The sequence below is a fragment of the Camponotus vicinus genome, unplaced genomic scaffold (assembly GCF_025532165.1).
Source record: "Camponotus vicinus isolate PSW18456_S1 unplaced genomic scaffold, iyCamVici1.0 SCAF_9, whole genome shotgun sequence".
NCBI lineage: Eukaryota > Metazoa > Arthropoda > Insecta > Hymenoptera > Formicidae > Camponotus > Camponotus vicinus.
The window spans coordinates 12,624,900-12,648,975 of NW_028141981.1; the positions used below are offsets into that span (position 1 = coordinate 12,624,900).

The following is a 24,076-nucleotide window of genomic DNA, read 5'->3' on the forward strand; positions in this document are numbered from 1 at the left end:
TATTTACAAGAATTGAAAGACTCGATAGGTGACGGTGAATTCATAGTTACTTTAGATTTTTCAGAAAATTATTCTTTCCATGTCCAAGATGCGATACAATCGCAGCACTGGTCAAAAGACCAAGCCACATTACATGTATATGTAATATATTACAAAAAAAATGGTGTAAAACAACATGTTAACTTCGTAGTCTTCTCTGAATATATAAATCACGATGCTGCTGGTGTACATTTGTACAATTCTAGAATGATAAGTTTTTTAAAAAAAAAATTTGGCACGAAGAACATCAAGAAAATTATTTATTTCTCCGATGGAGCTCTCAATATAAAAACAAATATAATTTTATAAATTTATTGAATCACGACAAGGATTTTAAAATTGAAGCCGAATGGCACTTTTTCGCGACCGCGCACGGTAAAGGGGCTTGTGACGGCATTGGTGGGTGCATTAAAAGAAATGCATATCGTGCAAGCTTACAAAATAAAAACGACAAGCAAATAACAACGACAAAAAAATTGTGCGAATGGGCAAAAAACTTTTTTAAAAAAATATTTTTTGATTTTACTTCTTTGATAGAATACGAGAAACATAAGAAAAAATTGGAAGCGCGTTTCTCCACAGCAAAAAGTATCCCAGGAACGCGACAATTTCACTGTTATAAAATAGTTAATTCAACTACTATGGAATGTAAAATTTTTTCAAAACATACCGAAAGCGTAAAAGTGAATATATAAATATAAACATGTACTTATGTATATATATGATGTATAAAACGCACACGTATTTGTTATTTATTTGAATACTAATGTTAAATAATAAACATTTTTCAAGTCACAGTTAAATAAGATTAATAATTTCAAAAGTTGCAATGATAGAAAGCGAGTCTGTAAGGTAGATAACCCGATGCGAGTCTTCTGTGACAGATATCTCGTTCGTACATTTCACATTAAAATATTCATAACTCTTATTCTATTTGGAAATACAGTAATTTTCTTTCGCGTAAATATAGCTTAAAGCATAAGGAATATTATGCTTCAAAGCTTTTTTTTCTAAACCTACGAGAAGTAGATTAATTTTTTAATTGTTTATTTAAAAATTAATTATTTAAAAACAAATTTTAAATTTTCATAAATTTTATTTTTTATTTCTTTTAAATTATTTTTCACGAATCTACCCTCAAAATTTCATCAAATTTCATCGAGTACTTCCGGAGATATATCAATTTGAAAAAAAAGTCGTTTATAAATTAATTTGTTTATAACATCGCCAAAAATGCGAATTTCTTGACAAAAATTTTTCTGAGTATTCTCTACACATATAGCAACGTAAGTGTGCACTAAACTGATTGGGATTCAATAGGTCCATTTTTAGTGTCCGATTTCACTAATTTTGACTCATTATAAAGCTATAATATTTAATATAAATATTTGGCTTTTTTTCTACATATATATACGTATATATTTAAAATAATAAAATAATAAAAATGAGTGGCGATTTTCCACACCACTCACGAGGTATCACCAATGGCGCGTTAGGTTTCTTTACGTGGACCTTCGCCTGGAGCCCTATTGTACCACATTGTATTGTATTATATTATATTATTTCGTCATTTACAAGTATGTCTGTTATACAGACAAAATATTTTTGATACACTTTTTAGAAGTGTGATGTCTGTTACACAGACAAGATATTTTTTATACTTTTGCTTTTTAGAAGTGTGTGTGTGTTGTGTCTGTTACACAGACAAGATATTTTCTATACTTTTGCTTTTTAGAAGTGTGTGTGTGTGTTGTGTCTGTTAACAGACAAGATATTTTCTATACTTTTGCTTTTTAGAAGTGTGTGTGTGTGTGTGTGTGTGTGTTGTGTCTGTTACACAGACAAGATATTTTCTATACTTTTGCTTTTTAGAAGTGTGTGTGTGTGTGTGTGTGTGTGTGTGTGTGTGTGTGTGTGTGTGTGTTGTGTTTGTTACACAGACAAGATATTTTCTATACTTTTGCTTTTTAGAAGTGTGTGTGTGTGTGTGTTGTGTCTGTTACACAGACAAGATATTTTCTATACTTTTTAGAAGTGTAGTGTCTGTTACACAGACAGAATTTATTATTTGTGAGACGAAGAACCAGCTATGTCAGTGGTATCTGCAGCATGTAGTCTTAAAGTACTTTTATCTTTCTTAAAAGCAGGAACATATAATTTGTCCGTTGACATTAGAGACAACTGTTTTTCATCAATTTTCATTTTCATAGCTGTTTCTCCTCTCGTTTTTAATGCAGATTTAAAAACACAAATTGCATTAACAGTAGCCGACGAAAAATTATTACGTTTTTTCGTTTTTAAATTATTTAAAAGAGAAAACATTCTCTCCGGATCGGCATTTGAATTTGGAAGCGATCTTATAGTATTTATAACATTTGTTGAATTGGGATATTTAACAAGATTATTACAACGACTTTGTAAAATTTCTTTCCACATGCTGTCGAAATTTAATTTAGAAAAGCTTTGTTTTTCTTCCATTGTAAAATCTAATGGTAAGGCAATCCATTCTTTCTTTAAACCATCTTCATCAAAACCGCCGATAGTTTTAGCTATAAAAGAAACATCATTGAATGATGTTTCTCTATTATTATCAAATAAACTTATATATGATTGAAAAACTTGTAACTTTGATAAAAATATATTATTTATAGGTAATCTTTTACGTATTTCTTCTGCAGCAGTCACATAAAATATTAAACAATTCTCTCGAATAATTCTAACTATGTTTATGTGAGCGTTAATTCCTTGAGATATTCCTCACATTCTGATCCTAAAATAATTTCATTTATAGCTTTTTGATTTTCTTTTAGTGACAATATTATATTTGTAGAAAATGGTTTTAAATATTCTTCTTTTAAAAAATTCCGACAGATTTGGAAAAGAAAGTTTATAGATTTTGGATGTGACAAATGAATCCTTGTTTCTAATGCTTGAAAGAATGCATTAAATGCATTAAAAAAATTCAAAACGTATTTTAAAAACAGAAAATAAGCTTTCATCTCTACGTTGTCTATCATAGACAGCAGATATTCTCCAGAATTTGTTTTCTCGCTCACAACCATTTCAGTAAAAAAGTATTTAATTGTATCCCAAGATTCAAGAAGCCTTTCGATACATAAATAGTGCGACAGCCAGCGCGTATCACATAATTTCAATATTTTGCGATTTGTTTCTTGGAAACATTCACAAAATTCACGAAAAATAGTCGAACGTTTTGGACTACTATTGAGATAAGTAGCAATTTTTTTTAGAAATTTCTCGCAATATGTAGGCATTTTAGAACAAGCAGCATGCGCTGCTAATGCGGAGGAATGACATGGGCATGAAAATGTTAATAAATGTGGACATATTTCTTCTAATTTTTTTTTAAACGATAAGTGTTTTCCTGTCATAACAGATGCATTATCGCATGATAAGGCTATGATATTTAAAAACGGTACCTGTAATTTCCACATTTCACATTTAAATGCCTGAAACAACTTTTCTGCGCTTGAATCTTTGGCATCAATATCGATTAATTTAACTAATTGTGAGCGAATATCTAATGTCTCTGGATCAACGTATCAAACAAGAAAAGTCATCCATTTATTATTTGTTATATCAGATGTTTCGTCAATAAAAATTGTTGTGCCCGCGCCGTGGGGGACGGGACTTCAGGGTTTTTCGCCCAAAGGATTAGGACCCAGGCAACAAATGTAGACACTCCGTACTTGATAGTAAAGGAATATATTTCGGTCGTTCTTCTTACACTGGCCTTACGCTACTCTTGTGTTTGTCTTATACGCTAGGGTTAAGCGTAGCGAGCCTACTTTAGTCAATGCGGCGGCTTATATTGTTGATGACTTCAGATTTCTTTCTGCCACCCCGTCGTGGTGATCGGTTTATATATCGTTGGGTACAGGAAGGATGAGGTGTCCCTGGGCCGGAGCGCGGTTCGTGCTCCGTTTTGTTATGCTTATTCAGCTTTGGCCGTGACTTGCTTTTCTTTTCGTCACGTTTTATTTTTATTTCTTAATATCTTAATATCTTATTTCCTAATCTCTTTCTTTTAGTTTAATTAAATTATTATTTCGTCGGGTTACGACATCCTTCCCTCCTTGGGGAAAGAAAATTTACTGGCGGTAAATTTTCTTTACCTGTTTTCAATTATATCTATTTTGTTTAGTATAATATTGCTGTGTTGTTTGTCGGTGAGTCTGGTTGGTAGGGTCTGTCGTAGATATGTTCTCTTGATATTCGCGGTATGCTTATTGGGTTTAATATTGCGTTGACTGGTGCTTTCTTTTTCGCTTGGTTCTTTTTTATCGCATAAGTTATCGCTACAAGGCTGACTATTATTACCGTCCCTGTGATACTTGAGATCGCCGGGTATAGTATATGTTCTCGAATCTGTAGGTTGTCTTCGTTTATTTGTTCGTCTATGTCGGTCAATGTTTTGCTGAGTTCCATTAATTCTGATGGGTTTTTTATTATTTTTCGTAACTTAATTGTCTCGATTCTATTTAGTAGTCTGTCTGTTTGTTTTTTGGGCGTTAGTGTTAAATTATAATCTGGTATGTGTGTTTTGATGTACGTTACTAGTGTAGATTTTTTCGTTCTTATTATTACGTCGGGTGTTACGATTTTACATTTCCCTCTAATCGTTAACTGTCCCGTTCTATCAATCTCGACTTTCCGTGTCGTCTCGTTCTCGCACGTTATCTCTACCTGCTGTTTCGCTCGCGTGGAATATATCCATGTGTTCGCGTTACTTAACGTTGTCCATATCGTTGTGTTCGTGTGTACGTATTTTATGTTACAGTTGTCTGTGTGTTTTTCTAGTTGTACATATGTCTGTATTTCACACAACGCTTGGTCATCTACATGATGTATCGGATAGTTTTGTTCGCATACATATTCGTTGTTATTTCGCATACATTTTTCTAATTCGTTTTCCGTGGTTGTAAAATATGTTCGGCTGTCCATGTCTACCGCTATTATGGGTTGGTTTACCTCTTTACATATAAAGGTGTTGTTTTGTTTGTGGGTGGGTAGGGGTGTTGCCTTTATTATATCATATGTGGGGTACATAATTAGTGGGAGTTTTATTACCGTAATTATGCCTTCGTTATCGTAGTATGCGCTAATCGCTATAAATTTTTCGATTGTTCCCCAATTTTCCTGTGTTATTTGAAAGGGGAAGTGCGTTCCTTGTGGTACTTGTGTCGCGATTTCCTTAAGGTTATCAATAATTGTTTCGATCGGTATTAATCTTATGTTTATTATTCCACTTTTTGTGCTGGTTAGGTGGTCAATAATGTCTGTAGTATCGATTATTAGATCTCTAATGATTGCATTTAATACGATGAAGTGTTCGTCCATCTTTTCTCTATCTCCAAAACTTGCTGTCGTTCGTAGCCACTTTGTCGCATTTTTTCCGTTATATTTAGAAATCTTTCTTCGTTTTCTTGTATAATTTTTTCTGATTCGTCCACATGTGCGATAGTTGCGTTTAATTCTCTTACTTGATTTTTTAATGCGTGCTGCAGCGTTTGTTGTTTTCCCTTTATTAATTTTAATTGTTCAGTGATGATCTTTTCATCGTCGGCGTCCATTGTGCCGAATAGCGTTTTTGCTATTGTTCCGAGACCGTTTATTAGTCCTCCCGTGTTTTCTTCGTTAATTGGTAAGTTTTCCTTAATCGTGTCAATAAGGTTTCTGCTTTTTTATATTCCTTCTCTGTTACTTGTAGTAATATGCTGCATGTTTCTTTCATTTTTTGTTCTAATGGCTTGTCGTAGCATAATGCTCGACTGTGTTTGTGCCATATATCCCGTTACTTGTTCTTGTCGGTGGTCCATTGCTGTGATGTCTGCTCTGATCACCATTTTCCATGTGGACTCGACTTGATTAATTTTTCCTATTTTTTCAAAATATATGCCTGGTTCGTGCCGGAATTTTTTTATTTGCCAGGTCTTATAGGTGTCAGGTTCTTCTGTCCTGCCTCCGCTCAGGGCAGTGAGACTCCTGCAATACATGGGTATCATATTACGTCGTTGCGTTTTCCTAAAGAGTTTTATGCTCTCGTTGTCTTTTATCTAATTCTTTCTTAGGTTTGTTAACGTTTTCCTTTTTGTGTGTTTAATGTTCGATAAAGGCTTTTAATCGGTTCACGTGTACGCGTATTGTTCTTCTTCCCATTTTGATCGTGTAGTTCACGTCGGAATTTTTCCCGGTGATTACGTAAGGCCCTATCCATAGGGAATCTAGTTTTTTCGATCGTCCTCGGCGAACTGTTTCGTCGTGTAATAGGACTTTTTCTCCTACTTCGAATTTCGTTTCACGTGTCTTCCTGTCGTAGTTTCCTTTAGCCTTCATCTTTTCGTTGCGTATATGCTCTTTCGCAACTTGTTGCGTCGCGCGCAATTTTTCTTTGAGTTCGTTCGCGTAGTCTTCGTACGTATATGTGGGTCTTGGAGGTTGTGATAGTGTCGGTAGAATCGCAGTATGCCCGTAAATCAGTTCGAATGGGGTGAATCCTGTTGCTGTGTGTGGGGTTGTATTATATGTAAACATTGCGTATGGAATCCACTCGTCCCAGTCGGTCTGATCTGCATTTATATAATGTCGTAGGTATTCAGCTAGTGTCCGGTGTGATCGTTCCAGTGCTCCGTTGCTTTCCGGATGATACGCTGTCGTCTGTATTTTCTCGATTTTCAATAGTTTGCAAGTATTCTTGAATATCTCGCTTAGGAAATTTGTTCCTTGGTCGGTTAGAATTTTTTCTGGTATACCGTGCTCGAATATGATTTTAGTTGTGAATTCCCTCGCGATTGTCGCGGCTTCTTGGTTCGCTATCGGTATCGCCTTGCTAAATTTCGTCAGATTGTCTTGGAAGGTTAATATATATTTGTTTCCCTTATTTGTAATTGTTAATGGTCCTACTATATCTAATGCGCATTTCTCAAATGGTTTGTCGGCGGTATCTGTTAATATTAATGGCGCTTTGTTTTTTCTTGACAGTTTATTTTTCTGACAGAGTTCGCATTTCGTTATATAGTTTTCGACGTCCTTCGTCAGCCCTTTCCAATCGTGGGTCCTTCGAATCCGGTTTATCGTGCGTTCAATTCCCTGATGTCCTCCTAAGGGTGCGTCGTGATATTCATATAGTATTCTTTGCTTTTCGTCCTCTGTATATTCTTTCTTTGTCGTAACGTCGTCTGTCTCTTTCTCTTCGACCGCGTTGATGTCCGCCACATGCCGACTTAACGCGTCAGCATTTCTGTTTGCTGTCCCGGGCTTGTGTATTATTACATAATCGTATTCTTCTAGTTTAAGCCTCCATCTGATTAATCGGGATCCGGGGTCGGTGACATTGAATAGCCATACAAGCGATTTGTGATCCGTGACAATGGTGAACTTTGTTCCATATAAATACGGTCGGAAATGCTTAACGGCCCATACTATAGCGAGTAATTCTTTCTCGGTCGTGTTATAGTTTAATTCGGCCTTTGACAGTACACGGCTTGCATATGCTATTGGCCAGTCTTGCCCTATCTGGCCTTGTGATAATATGGCTCCGATTGCGTAGTCAGAGGCATCCGTTGTTACTATAAATTCTTCCGTAAACTCTGGATACTTTAATACCGGCGCTGTCGTCAGCTTTTCTTTTAATGTCTCGAAAGCGTTTTGTTGTTCTTGCGTCCACTCGAAATTTTTTCCTTTCTTCGTTAGTTTCGTGAGCGGTTTCGCTATCTTGGAAAATCCTTCGATAAATTTTCGATAATATCCAGCTAGTCCTATAAATGCTTGTATGTCCTTAACCTTCTTTGGTATAGGAAAATGTTTTACAGCTTCTAATTTAGCTGGATCCGGTGATATTCCGTTTTCCGTTATTTTATGTCCAAGGTACGTAACTTCTTTCCTCAGAAATTCGCATTTGTCAGGTTGCAATTTTAGTCGATTTTCCCGCAATCTTCTCAATACTTCTCTCAATCTTTTGTTATGTTCCGTTAGGCTGACTCCAAAAATTACGATATCATCTAAATATACTAGACATTTTATTCCTTGTAGTCCGCTTAGCACCGCGTTCATTAAACGTTGGAATGTGGCGGGCGCGTTTTTTAATCTAAACGGCATTCTATTAAATTCGTAATGCCCGTATGGCGTGGAAAACGCTGTCTTGCATTTGTCGCTCTCTTCCATTTCAATTTGATGGTACCCTGATGCCAAATCGAGGGTTGTGAAGTATTTTGCATTTCCTAGTTGGTCTAGTATGTCGGTGATATTCGGTAGAGGGAATGAATCGCCTACCGTTAGGTCGTTCAATTTTCGAAAGTCTACTACCACTCTCAATTTTTGTTTTCCAGACGCATCTGGTTTTTTCGGGACAACCAATAAGGGTGCGTTCCATTGGCTTACGCTTTTTCGAATTATTCCATTTCTTAGCATCTCTTGCACTTGTTTATTCACTTCGGTTTTTTGTTTCTCTGGTAGCCGATACGGTCGTATGTTGACCGCTGCGCTATCCGTTTGCGTTGCAATTCGATGTGTCACTGTATTTGTGCATGTGAGCGGCTCTCCCTCTGTGTGGAATACGTCGCTATATTCTTCGCAGATTTCCTTTACTGACCTTTCCTCTTCTTTGTTTGGATGTCCAGTGCGGAGATCCTGCAATATTTTCTCAGTGCGCCGGGGGATTTTCCCCTCCGCTTTTGTGCAAGTTTTATTTACTTCTGCTGTTTCTTCGGTTTTAATTTCCTCTAGTGATATTTGGGGCATTAGTATTTCGACCTCGTTTTCATTCGTGTTTATTACGCTCGCGGGGCATAAAAAATTTTCGGGCTCTACTAGGCAGTTCCCTATAAATACTTCTGGTATTATTTCTTCTGCTCTGGTTATCCCCATCATGTTGATTGTAGTTGCTACTTGCATTATCGTCTCGCTCCGTGGTTGTAACGTGATCTTCCGATAAGGATATAGTCTTAGTATATTCCGTCCGATTCTTAGCTGTTTTGTGGCGTAATTACATATCGCCTTTTGTTCTTTAAGGAAGTCTATTCCCAATATTCCTTCATATTCCGAAGGGAAATCGTCTTTCACGACATACAGTCTGTGTTTTATTTTCCCATCTCGTAGGTTTATGGTGGCGTTTATCCGCCCAATTGGGTGGATCTTGTGTCCGGTCACACCTGTGAGGACTATTTTATCCTCGGTTATCATTGTCTCTCCTTTTAACTTTCCTACTTTAATAAGTGAAATGGCCGCTCCTGTATCGCATAATAGGTTTGTTTTTCCTCCTTTTGCCTCCTGCATGGGTAATGCAACTAAATCCAGGCCTGTGTGTGTGTGAGGTGTTCGTCTTATGTGCGATACGTGATACTCGCTGGCGGGCCTCTGTTTTTCCTCTTCCTTGTTTTCTTCGTCACTCTCTTGAGCGTAGTAGGTCTTCTTTTTCTTTCTGTCGTGATTATATCGATTTTTGTTGTCTCGTGCCGTTTGATTCGGCTTTTGGCGGTTAGGTCGATCTCTGTTAGGTCGTCCGTGTAGCAGCCAACATTCTTCGCGATTGTGACCAGTTTTCTTGCAATGGTTGCAGTATTTGTCAACGGTATTTACGCGCGAGTGTCGCTCTGGTTTCGGTAATGAAAACCGTGTAGCGTAACGGCTCGTACGGCATTCTCGCCCATGATGCCCTAATTTTCCGCATTTTTGGCATTGTATGACATTTCTAGTGTCACGGTAATATGTCGGCGTCGCAGCGCTCTTTGGTCGTGTGCTGACTATCGCCGGTCCCTTGACCTTCTCTTCTGCGCTCGCAGCCGATATTGCTTCTTGCAGTGTCGTATAACCTCGGGATCGCACTACTGTTTTTATATCATCGTTTAATCCGATCTGGAAATTCTCTAAGGCTTGTTGTTGGATAATATTGAGTATTACGCGTTTTTGATCGGTCGTATACTGTTGTCCGTCTAGCATTGATTCGTATAGTTCCATCGCTAACTTGTCTGTTCGAAGTCCGTATGTTCTCGCGTTTTCGCCGGTTTTCTGTTTTAACGTATTGAAATCTATTTGTAGATGTGTCGTATTCCTTTTACTGGCGTAACAGGCTTCTAATTCTTGTTTCAATTGTGCAAAATTTTGAATCTTTCGCGTTTGAAAATCTAGCATCGCTCTGCCTTTTAGTTTCGTGCATAATACTGCGCCTAATAATGTGACTTCATCTAACGGGTTAATATTTTCAACCGCGTACGTTGTTGCACTCACGAATTCCTGTAGTTTGTTTGCTGATCCGTCGAATTCTGGTATTAAACCGCGTGCTTCTTTCAACGATAGATGTCCGCGTCCCCGATGATGTCGTACATCGTCGAACGAAAGGTCGTATGTTGGTTCGCGTCTATCTTCTAATGGCGTGAGGCGTCCAGTACTCTGTCTTCCTTGCCTCTCTCTGACATCATTTATTTCGACGTGCAGGTTTCTAATCTCCTGCATCATTGCTTGCATCATATCTCTGAATTCGTCGGGTGGATTATTTATTTCTTGTTGCGATCGAGCATTCGTGGTATCGTTATCCAATTCTTCTCGTAACCGATTGATTTCTCTATTTACTTCTACGGAAGTGATGTCTCGCGATGTACCCTGTGGTGCGTGTGTCATGTCTCCACGTTCGCGATATATTATTTCGGGGTTGAAAATACTCGAATCGTATGATGTTAATGAAAATTCGCGCCTATGTGTTATTCTACTGGGCGAGCTAACCGCTGACTCCGCGTCGTCGGTGTTCGCGATTAAACTCGGATCTATTTCGCCGAATGAATATTCGCGTTCAATTATTACGTTCGCTCCGTATTCGTTTTCGGACGAGCTGTCGCTTGAGTAGTATGCTTCTAAATTTTTACGCACATTACTACTGATATCTTGAAGCGCGGTCTCTGCTATTCTTTGCGAGCTTAATAGACTACGTGTTATCGCTCTTTCCGCAGAATCGCTATGTAGCCACGATGCGTTCGTTCTATTGTTTGATCGTTTGTTTTGTCCTTCCGACATCCACGCGTTATAATAATTGCTTCGTTCGACTTACATTAGTGCGATGAGCAGCATTCTCCTTTGGTCGCAGTTCTCGCGTTGTCCTCCGCGGTTGAGGTAGGTCGTCTCCTCCTTGGGTTGCAGTCCGGTCGTTACCTCGTTAAATCGGGTGTCCGGGAAGTTCCTAGTTGACTTCTCTACTTTTCGTTGTAGTAGCGGGTGTGTGCAGTCACGACGTTTTTTATTTCCTTTGTCTCACTTGATGCAGGCGAATTCCACCGCTGCCACCAATTTATGTTGTGCCCGCGCCGTGGGGGACGGGACTTCAGGGTTTTTCGCCCAAAGGATTAGGACCCAGGCAACAAATGTAGACACTCCGTACTTGATAGTAAAGGAATATATTTCGGTCGTTCTTCTTACACTGGCCTTACGCTACTCTTGTGTTTGTCTTATACGCTAAGGTTAAGCGTAGCGAGCCTACTTTAGTCAATGCGGCGGCTTATATTGTTGATGACTTCAGATTTCTTTCTGCCACCCCGTCGTGGTGATCGGTTTATATATCGTTGGGTACAGGAAGGATGAGGTGTCCCTGGGCCGGAGCGCGGTTCGTGCTCCGTTTTGTTATGCTTATTCAGCTTTGGCCGTGACTTGCTTTTCTTTTCGTCACGTTTTATTTTTATTTCTTAATATCTTAATATCTTATTTCCTAATCTCTTTCTTTTAGTTTAATTAAATTATTATTTCGTCGGGTTACGACAAAATTGTAAATTTTGTATTTTGAAGCTTATTGACGACACGATCTGTTTCAACTGGGCATAAAACATTTGTAATAATGTTTTTACATTTCGTTCGGCCCATTCTCATGTTTTGTAATACATTAGGATCTTTTCCTATATGTTGAAAGAAGCTAAGGATTTCTTTTGCAATTTGATGCGAAATATTTTTATCAGCAATTAATGCCGCATACCGAATTTCTGCTGTTTTTTTTCGCTCATCAAACGACAAAAGTGAATCATTTATTATATTTATATTTTCATTCGTATTCTTTATTTCTGTTTCATGTTTTTTAGAAATTTCCATATGTGTTTTGGATTCTGTGTGACGATAAATTTGCGATAAACCACCAACCCATGGATTTATCACAGAATGAACAAAAAAATGAATTTTCATCGTGTGATACTTTGCGTAGCCATGGTTTAAATAATTCAATTTCCAACCATTTTTCTTTAAATTTAGTCTTTAAATTTATGTTAATTTTTTCGGATATTTTTTTATTTGAAATTGTATTTTCAATATTTAATGAAGATGAAATATTTTCTTTAAGATTATTTTTATGATACGCAGAATCCGCATGTCTCAAAACATGTGTATTGCACGAAATATTTTTATTGCATATAATACAATGATAGAAGCTCTCATCAAAAGATACTCTACGTATCCAACATTTAATTCGATCATCATTGAGCCAAGCATCTGAAAAGCTTCGCTTAGGTTTTTTTTTGATTCATCACACATGTTTATGAAACAAAAAATAGGCAGAAATAAAGAATCAAAGAAGAGTGAATAAAAGAAAATAAAGATTAAACAAGATAAAGATATATAGCAATTTTAAATAATCAGAACTCACAAGCGGGATTGTGACAGTTTTCTGAACACCAAGATTTCACGACGCACGTATAAAAAAATACGTTTACTCGAGAGTACAAGGCGACAAGATAATTTGATGGAGATGCTACGAAAAAAATGATCGGCATAAAACAAATGAAACGGCATGAAACAAATAAACAAGTGCCGAGTATGCCTTATTCTCAGTCCATCAAAGCACGGCGACAAACGCAACATACGTCCCGCGCTAAACGTCAACATGTCTCGTAAGTAAATCATTATTTATAGAAAAATATTAAGAAACTTTAATCTTTTTAATTTTTATGTTATAATTTTTTTCAATTTTACAGGAGACATAAATGCTGAAATGGGGGCATTCGTTCTCCGGGATGTTCCCGATATGCAGTTGATGCAACAATTGTTGCATCAACTACAAGCATATATGTTGCAGCTACAGCAGCAGCAGCAGCAGCACCAGGAGCAGCAGCAGCAGCAGCAGCAGGAAGTGCAGGCGCAGCAGCGAAATGGTATGTTATTTTTTATATTAAATTCTATTTTATTAAATTATATATATATATATGCATTATTATAATTTATTTATTATTTATGTTTATTATTTGTTATAATTTATTATTTTTTGTTTTTCAGAAAACAAACCAAAAAAAAGAGGAGGCGGGAAATCCCGTGCCCTCTGGTACGCCCGGCGGAACACGGGCATCAGGGGCGGCGCAAGCGCCCCAAATAGAGGAGGCCGAGGCAGAGGAGGCGGCCGAGCCAGGGGAGGAGGAAATATAATAAATAATTATTATTATTATTAATTATATTTTTTTAAATCTTGGAAAAATAAATATTAAAAAATAATTCAGGGAATATTTATTTTTTCCTTTCCAAATATTTTCTTTATCCTTTTTTCCTTCTAGATAATATAATACAATACAATGTGGTACAATAGGGCTCCAGGCGAAGGTCCACGTAAAAGAAACCTAACGCGCCATTGGTGATACCTCGTGGGTGGTGTAGAAAATCGCCACTCATTTTTATTATTTTATTATTTTAAATATATACGTATATATATGTAAAAAAAAAGTCAAATATTTATATTAAAAATATTTATATTAAATATTATAGCTTTATAATATATTTTTACGTTTCATATATACATTTATATATACATATGTATATATATGTATATTTACTAATTGTAAAAAATTTATAACATAAAGGAAAGCTGTAAGAGAAAAACGATCGAGCGCATATCGAGATATCGAGGAGCGAGCAGCGTCGCGCGTCGCGCGTCGCCCGTCGCTTTCGTTTTCTGCTTGATAGGACGAAGACAGAATACAGTTTTCTGTCTCCTTCCTACCAAGCCGGAAACAGGCGACGCTGCTCGCTTCTCGATATCTCAATGCGTGCGACAGCATTAAATGTTTTTTCCTTACAGCTTTTTATATTATACACATTCTTAACCGACAAATGTATTTTTTATCTGATAAATATTAATCTATTAAATATATTTAATATATTTAATATATTTTTAACTGATAAATATATTATACATTTATCAGTTGTAAGAAAATATCGATATATTTTTTCATATGAAAAATTAAATGTCATTCTTATAAACAAATATATATATATATATATATATATATATATATATATATATATATATATATATATACAGGGTGAGCCATTTTAATTAACGCACGCAATTATTTCGGAAACAAAGCATTTTAGAGAAAAATGTTTCAGCCAAAAGTTTTATGGTTTCGAGGGGGCCATAAGATGGTATCATTGGTTTGACCTTGAAGAGTTATTTGAAGGTCACATGAAGGTCACCTTCAATTTCTTAAATGGAACCTACTATTTGTCATTGCATATTCTTGTACCTTATCTCGAGAGCTTTCCAAAACACTATAATTAAGTACCTTTTCGTTAAGTACTTTTTGAGTTATGAGGCTTGAAATAATTTCTTAATTTTACATAAACCGTGAAATATCTTGTAAAATATTCATTTTTCGATTATCTTATCTTAATACTTTTATGTACAAAATAATGAGAGGAATCAATTGGTGTAAGGAAAACACATAGTTGTTTTTAAGAAAAAATATGGAATTGTTAATTGCAAATTATATATTTTTTCTTCAAAACAACTATGTGTTTTCTTTATACCAGTTGATTCCTCTCATTATTTTGTACGTAAAAGTATTAAGGTAAGATAATCGAAAAATGAATATTTTACAAGATATTTTACGGTTTATGTAAAATTAAGAAATTATTTCAAGCCTCATAACTCAAAAAGTACTTAACGAAAAGGTACTTAATTATAGTGTTTTGGAAAGCTCTCGAGATAAGTTACAAGAATATGCAATGACAAATAGTAGGTTCCATTTAAGAAATTGAAGGTGACCTTCATGTGACCTTCAAATAACTCTTCAAGGTCAAACCAATGATACCATCTTATGGCCCCCTCGAAACTATAAAACTTTTGTCTGAAACATTTTTCTCTAAAATGCTTTGTTTCCGAAATAATTGCGTGCGTTAATTAAAATGGCTCACCCTGTATATATACATATATTCATTTTTAAGAATTATACGATTTGATTTTTTAATATGAAAAATATATATTTTCTTACAATTAGCAAATATATAATATATTTATCAGTTATAAAAAATATCTAACATAACAAGCTGAAAGAGAAAAACGTTTAACGCTATCGTACGTATTGAGATATCGAGACGCGAGCAGCGTCGCCCGTCTTTCGTTGCCAGCTTGGTAGGAAGGAGACAAAACTGTATTCTGTCCTCTTCTACTATCCGAAGCTAGCCGAAGCGCCGAGCTCACACGTACGCTCACGCGTACATGCCCATTACCCCCTCCACTACGTGTTGCCCGTTGCTTGCGTCTCGGACTTGGCAGCTCTGGTATGACCTTGAAGAGTGTCATCAAGGTCACGTAAAGGTCACCTTGAATTCTGTAAATGGAATCGCCTATTTTTTATTACATATTCTTATAGCTTGCCTCAAGAGCTTTCCGAAACATTATAATAAAGTATTTTTTCATTGAGTACTTTCCGAGTTATGAAGCTTGAAATAATATCTCAATTTTACATAAACCATAAAATATCTAGTAAAATATTCATTTTTCGATTATCTTACCTTAATACTATTATGTACAAAATAATGAGAGGAATTAATTGGTGTAAAGACACAGTTGTTTTTAAGAAAAAATATGTAATTGTTAATTGCAAATTACATATTTTTTCTTTGAAACAACTATGTGTTTTCTTTACACCAATTGATTTCTCTCGTTATTTTGTACATAAAAGTATTAAGGTAAGATAATCGAAAAATGAATATTTTACAAGATATTTTACGGTTTATGTAAAATTAAGAAATGATTTCAAGCCTTATACCTCAAAAAGTACTTGAGGGAAAAATATTTTATTAGTGTTTTGGAAAGCCCTCGAGATAAGCTACAAGAATATGCAATAAAAAATAGGAGTTCCATTTAAGAAATTAACAGTGACCTTCACGTGACCTTCAAATAACTCTTCAAGGTCAAACTGATATCGCCATGTAATGCGTCACTTGAAATCTTACAATTTTTGTCTGAAATATTTTTGTCTGCCTCGCTCAGTTTTTGAGATATTCGGCTGATACGGATGGTCTGCGACACCCTGTATATACAGGGTGATTCAAAATAACCTAATTGTCCTTAAAATGACACATTCTTGAGTCAATTCTAAGACGATTTTTCCTTTGGCAAAATTTCGTCAGACGCTTAGTTTTTGAATTATTAAAAGAAGTAATTAACTTTAAGACGAGTCGGATACAAGAAGCAGGCAAGGGTGGCGCGATTCACTGTCGAACGCGGGTGCTTACGCGGGGCGCCTGCTGCGATCATCTGATCGCTACAGACATACACATGCGAATACATACATTCTCATTCTCTCTCTCTCTGCCTCTCTCTCTCCCCCTCCCTCACTCTCTCTCTCTCATTTGCTTACTCACTTTAAGTCATTATTATTCTTACTTAAATTATTATTTACTTTTTATTATTATACTTTTATTATTATTTGTGATATTAATATTCGGGTAATAAGAGCCTATCGCGGATGTAATTGCGTAATGATCAAAACTTTACTTGGAATAATCTCTTGGTTTGAGATTTAATTCCAACAAATTCCCCTCTAACCCCCCTAGATGGAAGTAGGCGAGAAAAATATCGGTCCGAAAGTCGCTGAATCGGGAATCGAACCCGAGTCTTTCGCTTGCCGGGCGACTGCTCTTACCACTGAGCTATTAAAACCCTTTCGATCCGATACTTCTCTCATTGCCTAAAAACACTAAGTGTAAAGATGCTTCTTTTTCACCCTAAAATTTAATGTTTTATTATTATTTTAAATTGTGCTGGTTTTTATTTACGAGAGAGGGGAAAATGCATTTTATGCATACTCACCGGGCGGTCCGGTGAGTTATGTGGGACTCGAATACCAAGTCGAATTACCAACTCGGTACTCCCTACCCACTAAAAACCCCTCTCTTTCGCGAATTTTCTCTAACACTGTTTATTTGACATCTCGAAACCTGTTTTCACACAATCGAACAGTGCGCAATCTTATGTGTCTAATAGCACGGTGTGCAATTGCAACGTGTCCAATTGTACTGTGCGCCAATGAAGGCTTCTCGAACACGAGGACCTGGTAAGCGAACGGCAGGAAGCGCTCAAGAGGGAAAAAGCCGAAACGAAACCCGCTGTGGCTGCCGCGTACAATAAAACCGAGTGCTGTTGGCGTTGCAAACAGCGTGGACACACGCGACGTCAGTGCAAGCGCCCCGCGAAAAAGTTTTGCTCGCAATGCGGACGAGACGGAGTGCTCACCGCGCAATGCCACCCGCCGGCGGGAAAAGCTGACGGGGCTGGAGAGAAGGTCGCCTCCGCAACTCCAAACCCCGAATAACATTCAAACCGCGACCGCACACCATGATCAGAATCGGGGAACACACTTTCGACGCCTTGGTAGATGGGGGGTCCGAGATAAATAAAATGTCCCTGATAAATAAAAAAACTGCCGAAATATTAGGACGAACGGGTTTCGCGTGGACCACAGGGGAAAGCCAAATACAATTGGCAAACGATCTAAACGCAGACCTCGCGGGGAGGATGACCCTGCCGGTTGAGGCGGCCGGCCGATCCACGATGCACACGTTCGGGGTATTACCGGGCCTTTCGAGCGAGATACTAATGGGGGTGGACTTGCAGGCGAAATTGCGGATAAGCACGCCGGCCCCACCTTTACGTGTGCTCCGATGGCACCAGCATTGTTGCACCATCGGAGGCCTCGCCGGGAGGACCGCCGAAGAAGACGAACGTCTCCAGAAATTTCTGCAAGGCGAGCTCGCGAAATTTGATACCGTGAAGGGGCTCACCAATCGGGCTCAGCATTCCATTCGGCTGATAGACGACACGCCCATTAAGCAGAGGTATCGCCCGCGCAATCCGGCGATGCAGGCGGTTATCGATACCGAAGTGGACGAGATGCTCGCCCAGGGTGTCATCGAGCCCTCGTACAGCCCCTGGAGCTCGCCCATCGTGATCGTCAAGGAAAAGGACGGTCGGCAACGTTTCTGCATCGATTTCCGCCGGGTCAACGACGTAACACACAAAGACGCGTACCCGCTGCCGCAGATTACCGCGACTTTAGACAAATTGAGAGGGGCCCGGTATTTGTCTACCTTAGACCTAAAGAACGGTTACTGGCAGGTGCCATTGGCCCCAGACAGCCGGCCGATCACCGCGTTCACGATACCGGGAAAGGGACTTTATCAATTTAAGGTCATGCCGTTCGGATTGCACTCCGCTCCGACCACGTTCCAGGATTACGACACGATTACTGGACACGGTTCTCGGACTCGAATTAGAGAACCGCACGTGTTCGTCTACCTTGACGATATCATCGTAATCAACCGAACTTTCGACAAGCATCTCGAGCTGCTTAGGGAGACTTTCCGCCGCCTTCGTAACGCGCGCCTCCGCTTAAACTTGGAGAAATGCCGTTTCTGCGTTGACCGTTTGACGTACCTGGGGCACGTCATCGACCGGGAGGGAATTCGGACCGACCCCGGGAAAATCCAAGCCGTGGCCAACTGGCCTGAATCACAGTCCGTTAAGCATATACGTCAATTCGTGGGGATGGCTTCGTGGTATCGCCGCTTCATCCCGAACTTTTCCACGATCGCGACCCCACTCACGCAATTGACGAAGAAAAACGCCCGATGGAAATGGGGCAAAGGGGAAGCCACCGCGTTCACTCAGCTAAAACGCGCTCTAAATTCCGCACCGGTTCTGGCATGTCCAGACTTCACGCGCCGTTTCTTTCTCCAGACCGACGCTAGCACGACCGGACTCGGCGCGGTGTTGACGCAGAATTTTGAGGAGGGCGAACGCGTAATCGCCTATGCGAGCCGCACTTTGAATGCGGCCGAGCGCAACTATAGCGTCACGGAGGTCGAATGCCTAGCCATCGTGTGGGGCATCCGGCGGATGAAGAGCTACCTAGAAGGTTACGCTTTCACCGTCATGACAGATCACCAGGCCCTGCGATGGCTGCAGAAATTAGAGTCCCCGACCGGACGCCTCGGATGCTGGGTATTCGAGCTCCAGCAATACGATTTCGACGTGAAGTACCATCGCGGGGTACTTAATCGCGTCGCAGACGCTCTATCGCGTCACCCGACGACCTACGCTGCGAAACGCCAGGAATGCTCCTGGTACCGCCGGAAATACGAAGGGGTGTAGCAAGACCCCACCGCGCACACTGACTACCGCATAGAGGGCGGGAAATTGTACTGCCTTCTCTATCACAGCCTCAACTTCAAGGAGACCGCAGCAGAGGAGCAGTGGAAATTGCATACCGAAGGAGGCCAGAAACGACATCTTACGCCGATACCACGACGCCCCCACCGCCGGGAACATGGGCATCGCCCGGATTGCCGAAACCTACTATTGGCTGGGGATGTTTCGCGATATCGCGAACTATGTGCGCACCTGCAGGAATTGCCAGACGCACAAGGCCGCACAGCAGCGGCCGGCCGGGACGTTCCATGCGACGTATGTCAGTCGACCCTGGGAGCAAGTGACCTTAGATCTGGTCGGACCTCTGCCACGCTCGCACCAAGGACATACATGGCTCTTCGTACTCCAAGATCGGTTCACGAAATGGGTGGAGCTGGTACTATTGCGCCGAGCTACAGCGAGCGCCGTGACCAAGGCGCTGACCGAGCGCATCATTTTGCGCCACGGCCGACCAGACTCCGTGCTGTCAGACGACGGCACCCAGTTAAGGTCCAACGAATTAGAAGAATGACTACGGGCATGGAACATACGACACGTGACCGCTCCAGCTTACTCTCCACACTGCAATCCGGTGGAGAGGACCAACCGAACCATTAAGACCATGGTCACGCAGTACGTGGAGAAGGATCATCGGGCCTGGGACGAGCACATTCCAGCATTCCAGTTCGCCTTCAACACGGCCCTCTACGACGCCACCGGATACACGCCTGCTTTCCTGAACTACGGGCGCGAGCTACAAGGGCCGGAGGACACCGATCAGCTGACCGCGGAGCACGACGCTCCTGATAACCTCCGAAGAAAACTCACGGAGGCATACGAGCTCGTGAAAATACAGCTCGCACAGGCGGTTCACCGTCAAAAACGCCATTACGACCTCCGACGCCGGCCATGGAAACCGAGCATCGGCGAATGGGTGTGGAAGCGCGACCACCCTCTGTCGAAGAAAAGCGAAGCGTACAGCGCCAAATTGGCGTCCAAATTCAGCGGGCCATATGAGATCCGATGAATCGTATCACCCGTTATAATGGATCTAAGAAGCAAGCGGGGGAAATGGATAAAGCACATACACGTACAAGATCTGAAGGCCGCTCATGTCAACAATAACAATGACGACTTTATTCCCCCCGAGGATGACATCGACTTCGAGCCTGAGGTGGCAAAAATACAAGTCACACTATCGAGCGAACCGTCAAACACGATAGAACAACCGAATCCGGGAATCCTAGAGGATATAGAAGCCCTGCTTCGGGAATACGAAGCAGGCACCACCGACGCGGTCCGGATGATGGAGCCGGCACCGCAGGTCACCGCCATGCCAACACCAGCGCGGCCACCGAAGGTCGGGACCGTCATCCAGCGGTCCGATCACGTCAACCGGCGCAAGCAGGAAGCCTTCCTGGCGCCACTATCACCACCGAAGGCAAGGGCTCCGCGCCCTTATGAGAGGCCACCCCGGCCAATTAGACCGGAAACCGCCACCACCGAACGGCCTACACTACTGCGGCCGATGGGACCGCCACCGCCAATTCCCATAGAGGTGAAACCCGGGATCGTTGTGGAGGTTCCACATTTCGCGGTGTATGTATCGCGAAGATACAAGCCGCGAACAGCCACCGGACGATGGATCATCCGGTTCACCCGGAAAAGTCCAGTACTGCCGCCGACTGCAATAGGCAGTAACAGCACAACATCCGCCGAAAACCAGCGTGATATGCCCGACCGACCGACTGACCGACAGAATGCCCCCAATTCGGGCATTATTTGTAAAGAGGGGTGATGTAACGATGCATCCCGGTGCATCGTTACGATTCCCGGCAATTCCATCCGCCGGAAGCTGCCACCCGGCAGAACACCCGCCGGGCAGAGGCAGGGGCGCGGTGCGCCCATTTTTTAATCCACCGAAAACACGGCCCTAAGCCGTTAATATCAAATCGGCCGAATACCGCCGATCATAGCCGACGTGGCCCGAACCGCCGACCGGCGAAAACCCACGGTCGGCGCGCAACCCGAACCCCTCCGAGCGGACCCGACCGCACCGTTTCCAAAAAACCGTTCGGAAGGGGTAATACCGCCGCGCGCCGACGCGGGCAATTAGCCGGTATAAAAAGGCCACGTTTCGGCACCTAATTACCATTCTCCCGATCCGCTCTAAGCAGTACGTTTCAGAAGCAAATCCAGAGAAATCCTACCGAGCACCAACTACCACGGACGAAAGGTGGAGCGAACTCCGTCTTGGCCGAGTGATCTCGATTCCAACGTACAGGTGCATCCGCCTAATCCTGCAGCTGGGCCATCACGGAAGGTGGAGCTCAGAGCCGCCCCGAGTCGAGTGTTCTCGACCCAGCTGCAACGCGAATTCCATCCTTCGCGACGCGATCCTGTTTCGCGCACTAGAACTACCGCCGAGCGCATCGCGCATTCATTTATCGCGGCCTCCGCCGCCGTCGTTAAAACGCATCGCGTATTCATTTATCGCGGCCTCTGCCGCCGTTGTTAAAGCGCACCGCCTAAATCAAATCGAACGCCGACTTTAAGCGAAACATCTGGGAACAAATATTCCCACGAAAGTGACCGTCGATCCCGAGAAACCGAGGATTCTCGGAACGCCGGGATTCCTCGCGGAAAAAACGCCGCAAAAACGCGTGCAGGCTCGCGCGCTATAAACACGAACACGTGCGCGAAATCGAGACCGTATTTCGATCGAAATTGCATTCACGACGTTTGCCTCGTTATCGCGTGAATTATAATTCAGCGGGATTAATATACCGCACAACACACACATACACACACATTCACACGCGCACACACACACTTACTCTCTGTACATTTCTACGATTTCAAATAAATACATCCAATTACACACATCGCGTATTTTCTTTGAAAGAACCTTGCGATCTATCCGCAGCAGCGAAAAACGCCCGAAAATACGACCGTTACATGCTGCATTTACCCAGATAGCCAAGAGTGCTAAAATCACGTTTCACTAAAGCTTTGCGGCAAAGTTTGTTTCAATTTTAACAACAATTTTCTGACAAACATTTGTCTTGATTCGTCTTATCTAAATATTTCGAGCAAATTTACGGCAAACTTTTTGTCATATAATGCTGTAAATAACACAGAAAAACTTATTCATAAATTTTACACATAGAAGAGAGCAAATGATGCTATCACGGTAAAACACAAACTTTACTCAATGACAGCAAATCTTATTACACACCGCATATAATAGCAATTTTGTGACAATAACAGAGCAAATCTTACAATGAACGATATGATAAATAATTTACGAAAAAAGCAGAGCAAAGTTTACTCTGGCTCGACGAGACGCAATGTTTATGTAAATAACAGAGCAAGTCTTGCTATGCATGACGTGACAGTAAATTTGTGGCAAAATCAGAGCAAGATTTACTCTGGTACGACAAGACGCAAAATTCACGCAAATAACAAAACAAACCTTGTCACACACGATGTGATAGCAAATTTGAAGCAAGAATACGGTAAGGTTTGCTCTGGCATGAAACGCAAAATTTACGCAAATAAAGGCGCCTTTTCATGCTGACGCTCGACGCTCATTTTTAGCGTCAAAGTAGGTCACGTGATTAAAGTTGACGCTACATTGTGAAAAACGCGTGAAAAGAGTTTTAGCATCAAATTTATAACGTCAGTACCGTACGTAACCACCATATCTGCATTATGTCGTTCAGAAAGAAATATTACATGTGGTTAAGCGAGTGTAAAAAATTATCAGAACAAAATCAGCAACGTAAGAAACTTTTAGCAGCAATTCTGATAAACGAATTACAAAAACAAGAAAGAAGAAATTATCGTAGGAAACGTTATTGGGTAAATCCAATATTCATAGAATGATACAATCATGGATTTTACCACGTAATCTTTCCTGTCATTATTTTGGAAGAAGCACGATTCAGGAATTATTTTCGCATGACTCCTACACAATTTGAAGAGTTACTGAATTTAATAGCACCATTTATTATGAAGCAGATAGTGATTCGGGAGCCTATATCTGCAGCAGAACGATTATGTCTGACATCAAGGTTAATTTATAGAATTGATTTTATTATACACTTTTTCTATTTATCTATTTATCTAACATAAAATTTTTTTTCTATAAATATCAAACTCAAATTTTTTATATTGATTAGATTCCTAGCTTCTGGTGATTCGATGACATCTATTTCATATCAATACCTTGTTGGATTAACAACTGTAGTAATATCATCGAAGAGACATGTAATACTATTTGGAATTGTCTGCAGAAGGAAGTACTTCCCTTTTGTTTGAATGAAGACAACTGGCTAAATATTGCTAGTGACTTCGAGACAAAATGGAATTTTAACCATTGTATAGGAACAATTGATGGGAAACATGTTCTTCTTCAGGTATATTATACATATGCAAAAACATATATATATATATATATATATATAGTATAAGGATAAATTAAAAATTTTTGAAAATTTTTTTCAGTGCCCAGATAATGCAGGTTCTGCATATTTTAATTATAAACATAGTCATAGCATTGTATTGCTTGGAATTTGCAATGCAGAT

At 40.3% G+C, this 24,076-nt stretch overlaps 1 protein-coding gene across 1 annotated transcript; it reads left to right on the forward strand.

Annotated features, from left to right (window-relative positions):
- Positions 1-20,108: 20,108 nt before the first annotated feature.
- Positions 20,109-20,513, forward strand: LOC145976616 (uncharacterized). Its single transcript, XM_083107845.1, has one exon. It carries the CDS (start codon positions 20,109-20,111, stop codon positions 20,511-20,513), a length of 405 nt encoding a protein of 134 aa, XP_082963971.1.
- The last annotated feature ends 3,563 nt before the right edge of the window (positions 20,514-24,076 follow it).